This window comes from Gossypium raimondii, chromosome 8, assembly GCF_025698545.1.
Source record: "Gossypium raimondii isolate GPD5lz chromosome 8, ASM2569854v1, whole genome shotgun sequence".
Classification (NCBI taxonomy): domain Eukaryota; kingdom Viridiplantae; phylum Streptophyta; class Magnoliopsida; order Malvales; family Malvaceae; genus Gossypium; species Gossypium raimondii.
In genome coordinates, this window is record NC_068572.1 from 58,007,973 (window position 1) to 58,013,972 (window position 6,000).

Genomic DNA, 6,000 nt, shown 5'->3' on the forward strand with positions numbered 1-6,000 from the left:
ACACCCGCTAAAAACTTTTAACTCATTACCATGCATTAATTAAGTAAGCTCCCAAAAGATGGAATTTATTTATCTTTGCACATTATTGCTATCTCAAAGCACCAAGGTCTCGAAAGCCATTTCCCTTATCCCTTGGATATAATTACCTGATGATTTTTATTGGTCCTCACCGTTGAACTAACCCACCAAAATCTCATAAAAAAAATTTTTAAGTTATTTCTCTAAGTCTTAAATCCCAAAAGTCATGAGAAAACTTCTACATCTTGAAATGAATTAATATTTGAGGGGTTTATGGGTTAAGTTTAGATTAGTATTCTTAACCTCGAGTTGGTTTAATTTGGCCCAACACATTTTACTATTAACAAAGAAAACTATATAAAAATAGTTTATATTAATATTTATAAATTGAATTTAAATAAATAATTTTAAATTAATTTTTAAGTTGTGAAAAGAGTCATTGGGGTTGGTTGACTCAGACTTACACCTAAAATTCCTTTTAAAACTAAACTTAAGTCTGACCCATGAACACCTCTAATTAGCACTAACCATGGCATTTGTATCTACACCCATGTTTGTAGAAACAAATATCTTAGAGTCATTACCTCCAATTGAACGCAGCAACAAAATCAAACTTTGATAATAGATCCCATTTACATGGCATCAACCATGTTGCTATACTTGTTTGAAAATAACTTCCTTTCTATCATTCAAAGTATCCAAGTTTTAGCATATTGCTCTATCTGCTCGACAGTTTCATTAGCTGGAGAGGTTGATTTCGCAAGTGTCTTCAACTAAGTAAATATCTCCTTGCTCCCATCACATTCCATTTGCCCCTTTTTTGGCCAAGCACCCAATAGTTGAAAATATAACAGCACTAGCTCAATGCTTCTATCTCCAGTTACAACTTGTCTGCCAATTCTTACATCTTTTAGCATTGCAGTCCCCCATGAAAGTGAAATATATGTGTTTCTGACCTCCATCTTTTCAAATAATATGGCAAGCAACTCTAACACCTTTTCAATCTTAGTTGTTAATAAACCAACCCTTGTTAAGTAGTCTTAGATATGCCCATCCAATTCGGAGAATTTAAGATTATGTTGAGCACAAAAAATTCTATCCCTTTTCTATTCAAAATATAAAAAAATTTAATATTTAATTTAATAAAATCTAAAAATAAGTTTATAATAATAGAATATAATTGTAAAAAAATCTAACAATGGTATGCAACCATTTATATAGGCTAAAATTTAAGGTTTTTTTTGCTAGTTAAGGGGTTTCAGGATTTTTCTAAGGATTTTTATGAAAACAAAAAAAATGAAGTATTTCGAGACCACATAATATTAATATGAGTTATTCAAACTATAACTATACTAAAATTGATTATTGAAATATTTTTAGTTTCTTTACGAAAATTTACAATAAACAAATGTCAATATAGACAATAACATAACAACAAGAATAGTTTAGCATACTCTAACAAAGAAGAATTAAAGCTCAAATTTGCTAATGCACAACCATGAATCTAGCATTTAACAAGGAAGTATATACTCCCTTTGAAAAATAAATTTAAATTCATAACTCGAAAGTCAATGCCAATGGCTCCCAACTTGATTAGTTAAATAAATACCCTGCCTATAAGGGTGAGTGGGAGCAGAATGTCTCAACTTGTGGCCTAAAAAACTTCTAGTGTTCATTAAAAGAATTTAAAAAGGGTTAAGCATTGAGAGAAGTGTAGGGGTCCAAGTGGGGGTTGTGAGAAACAAGCTAATGGTGATAAAAAAAATTTCTTGGTTGTTAAAATGCGTGGTGCATTTATTTATGGTTAGTGTGAAAATAATGATGATGGTGAGATTAAATATTATAGAGATAATATAGCGTGAGACAAAAAAAAAGCTAAGTGCATCGCATTGGAGGTAAACGCCCACCTAAAGGGACCCTAAATAGGTTAAATATGCCGTTTTTTTTAATTGGCCAAATAGGCCTTTTTTAAAAAAAAAATTAGAAAAATAGACCGATTTTGGACTGAGTGTATGAAAGTATGTCTAACTAGATGAGCTTTCTACTGACATGTCAGGAAAAGCGCGTTCAACTGGAAGCGTTTCTGAAAATTCCAAAGAAAATACGTCCAACTGGATGCACTTTCATTGACATGTCAGCAAAAAGCTCATCCAGTTGGACGCGTTTCAACTTATTTCCCAAAATCTTGAAAAAGCGACCTTTATCAATTAAAAAAATTGACATATATTACTTATTTAGCCACCAAAAATATTAAAAGTTTACAAATATAAAAAAATACCTAAATTAGTACATTTCTAAATTAAAATCAATAAAAAGAAATTTGACGAAAATAATAAAAACCTTTTTTATACCATTCCTATCGATGGTGCAATTTAGTTAACATAATAATAAAAATTTTAATTTGAAGAATGAAAATAAATATAAAAAACTTATTTAGAGTAAAATAAAATTTATCTGAACAAAATAAAATAACTTTAAAAGCCCTTTTAAAAAAAATTACCAAAAATATTGGTAAGGCATATAGGTGAACCATTCAAAACAAAAGGTTAAACTATTTGGCAGGTCACTATACTATAAAATTAGGAGCAAATTCGTCCTTTTATTATAAAATAAAATAATTTAGTTTGTATAACTAATTTTGAAACAAATAGGTAAAGTTGTAATGGGTGATAATATAGGGACCTTCAACAAAATTAAACCAAAAGCAAAACTATAGCAACTCCTCCATTGGATCCTAATTGTGGGGTAGCTGCTCCAAGGCTGAAGTCCTAATAATTCATAATTTTATTATTGTTAGCATAAAGTGTTGACTTAATATTAGGGGTATGATTAAATTAAGGGTTTTGAAGGATTACTAACATGCTCATTTATAATATTAAGTTCCTAATTAAAAGATGTTATTTCATGGATAATTTTATATTTAGTTGGTAATTTATAAATCTATACCATATTTTCTTAAAATATGATGTTAGTCCTTGTACTTCTATAGAATTTGAGATTAGTTTGTGTATTTTAAAAGTTAAAATTCAATCCTCTTATTTTTTCAATTTAAAATCTAGTCCAATCATTATCGTTGGTTGGTAGTTTTTGTTAAAATTTGTCAACTTAACATGTTTATTTTCTGTTAATCATATGGCATGTCACATAAGGATAACTTATTCAACGTGCCAATTTGACAAATTTTGACAAAAAAATACTTACGATTTTAATGATTGAACTGAGATTTTTAAATCAAAACAGTTGAAGGACATAATTGTTAACTTTTTAAGTACAAAGATTAAATCTCAAAGTTTATCAAAGTATAGGGGCTAATAACCTTTCAAAATTTTAATTTGATGGTTTATGGTAATGTTTTCTAAACCAGACCGATAGTTGAACCAGACAGGCCATCGTTTCACGTGTCTGACCAGTTCAACCAATCTGATTAAAAAATATCAAAATTTAAAAAAAATTAAAAATTAAAAAAATCCGCTTCAATCGGTTTAACTAATTTTTTTTTCTAATTCAACTGGTTTGTACCAATTTCCGGATCAATCAGTTCAAAGCCCTTCTCTGTATCGGTACTTCAACCGATTCCTAACCCAATCGATCAATTCAATCCGATTCAAACAATATTAATTTGTGAAAAATTAAAAAGATGAAATAAATATCGATTTGTACATTAGAATTTCAAGGTTTGAGGTTTGAACAGGAAAAAAAAGTTGAAAATAATGAATGATGTTCATTATTGGTATTACACACATGCATGACAAATTGACAGCCAATTTGGCGAGGTAAAGCTAAAGTAGCCATGCAATTGCAAGCTGCCTATAACTCCATATTTAAGATGCAATGCCTCTTGTTTTGGATGATAAATTTAAATGCTTGAGTTGGAGATCAAACTAGAAATTTAAAGATGTACATCTAATTAATAAACACCTCACCAGGGATAGTTAAGGGGTATCAGTTAAATGGATTAATTATTTTAGTCTTTCATATTATTAAGAGTTAAGTTTAATCTCTTTTAAAATTTTAAAATTTTATTTTAATTTTTAATATCAAATTTTGACTTCGTCTTTGCACTTCATTAGTGTATGTTGTAAAAGTTTATTATCTTTTAAATAAGGTCTCAAGTTTGAATCTCGTGACTTAAAAAAAACTGTGTTGAGAAAAATTTGTTATGGTAGATCATATGGACTTCTTATATAATATTATAATAATATGATAACAATTACATTTTTATAAAAAATTTAGCCCAAATTAAAAGTGACATAATACAGTCAGGAGCGGAGCTAAGGGGTAGATAGTTGCCTTAATTAGCTCCCCAACATGGCAAATATGCCTCTTAACCCTTTTAAAATTTATAAAATTAAAAATAAAAATAATGATAAAATTATACATTGGTCTCCCAAAAATTTATTATTCAATTTTGACCCCCTAAACAATATTCTAGCTTGACCTTTGAGTACGGTTAAGTTTAATCAAGCTTCAATTATTAAATAAAGTATGAACTAAGTACATGTTGATACTCAAGTAACTATTTTTTACTGATGATGAGCTAATTAGAAATTAAAGTTAATGTGCAAAAATCATGTATTAGGGCTATGGTGCTAAATTACACGTACCTTTTGTAACATTCTATTTTCAAAAAGAGAGTCACATTTTCTAAAAAATTGTGTGCGTATTTGGAAGATTAAAATCACCAAAACTCAAAAATTTCAACATATCAATAAATTCAAAAACGCTTTTGCTTCTAATTTATTATTTTTTGATAATTTGAAATGACAAATACTAATAGATAAAGAATTATAGCAATTTTTACGGTTATAACTTATTACACTTAACTTAGTTTAACTTCAAATTTAATCGAAACCCAATATAATAATTATGGAATGTATGAGAGAGAGAAATCATAAACATCTCAACAGTGAACTCTAAATTGTTTTCGTTAGGTTTTGAAGTTTGAGCCAGTTATGTATTCACCAATTATAAGTATCTTCAGATATCAAAATTAATTTGGACCGTCAAATAAAACCAAACCCTATATAGTAAAAATATAACCTTTCATTTGTCTGTTCTTACCGTAATGAAAGGTCTTCCATTCATTTTCTCTTCCCCTTTCCCTTTCCCTAAGCTAAAAGCCTCAAAAGAAAAGGAAAAAAAAAAGAAGAAGAAGAAGAAGAAAAGAGAGGAGGTCCGAAGGAAGGGAATTAAGGCATCAAAAGATATGGAAGATTTTCGGCACTCTTCCCACCATACGACGACTGGTGGAAGTGGCGGCCAGAACTTCGAAATCATTGATGCCAACATGTTCAAATATGTAAACAAAGTTTACTTCGGTCGAACTCACCCATCCTATGGTCCTTCTCTGTTCGATCAAAACCCGATCGACAAAAAGAAAAAGACGCGGTCGTCGTCATCGTCGTCGATTAGGTCGTGGTTCAATGAACCGAAGATGAAAAGAAAGATGAGACTTACCAAGTATAAGATGTATGCCCTTGAAGGGAAGATCAAGGATTCATTGAAGAAAGGGAAAAAATGGATCAAGAAGAAATATTGTAAACTTGTGCATGGTTTTTAATGGAAGACACAATGATCACATGCAAACGAAAAGTAAGGGCAAAAAAAAATACAGATAAAATGTAAGGTTTCTTTTCTTTTTTTTTTAATTTTCATTTTGCACTCTTCCTTTAATGTGCATTATATTTTTTTAGGGTTGTAGTACTTTTTACTACTTGAGAGGTCCGAAAGTTTGATCCAACGTTTTATGTTTTAACATGTTTTTCATTTGTATAGATGAATAAATGACAAAAAGCAAATATAGTGTGTAATGTTCATATTTATTTTTTAATTAAATTTAAATTATTGATTCAAGTCAGAGTTATGCATGTGTTTTATTTTTTATTTTAAAAATAGGGTATGTTTAACTCAAATTGGATTTGAGGATAATTACTATTTGATCGGAAGTATTTAAGGTAAAGTCTTTCTAACAAGTGTGTTTCT

General features: G+C 29.3%; 1 protein-coding gene across 1 annotated transcript; it reads left to right on the forward strand.

The window, feature by feature from the left end:
* Positions 1 to 5,224: 5,224 nt before the first annotated feature.
* On the forward strand, positions 5,225 to 5,578 carry LOC128043077 (uncharacterized). Its single transcript, XM_052634898.1, has one exon. It carries the CDS (start codon positions 5,225 to 5,227, stop codon positions 5,576 to 5,578), a length of 354 nt encoding a protein of 117 aa, XP_052490858.1.
* Positions 5,579 to 6,000: the final 422 nt, after the last annotated feature.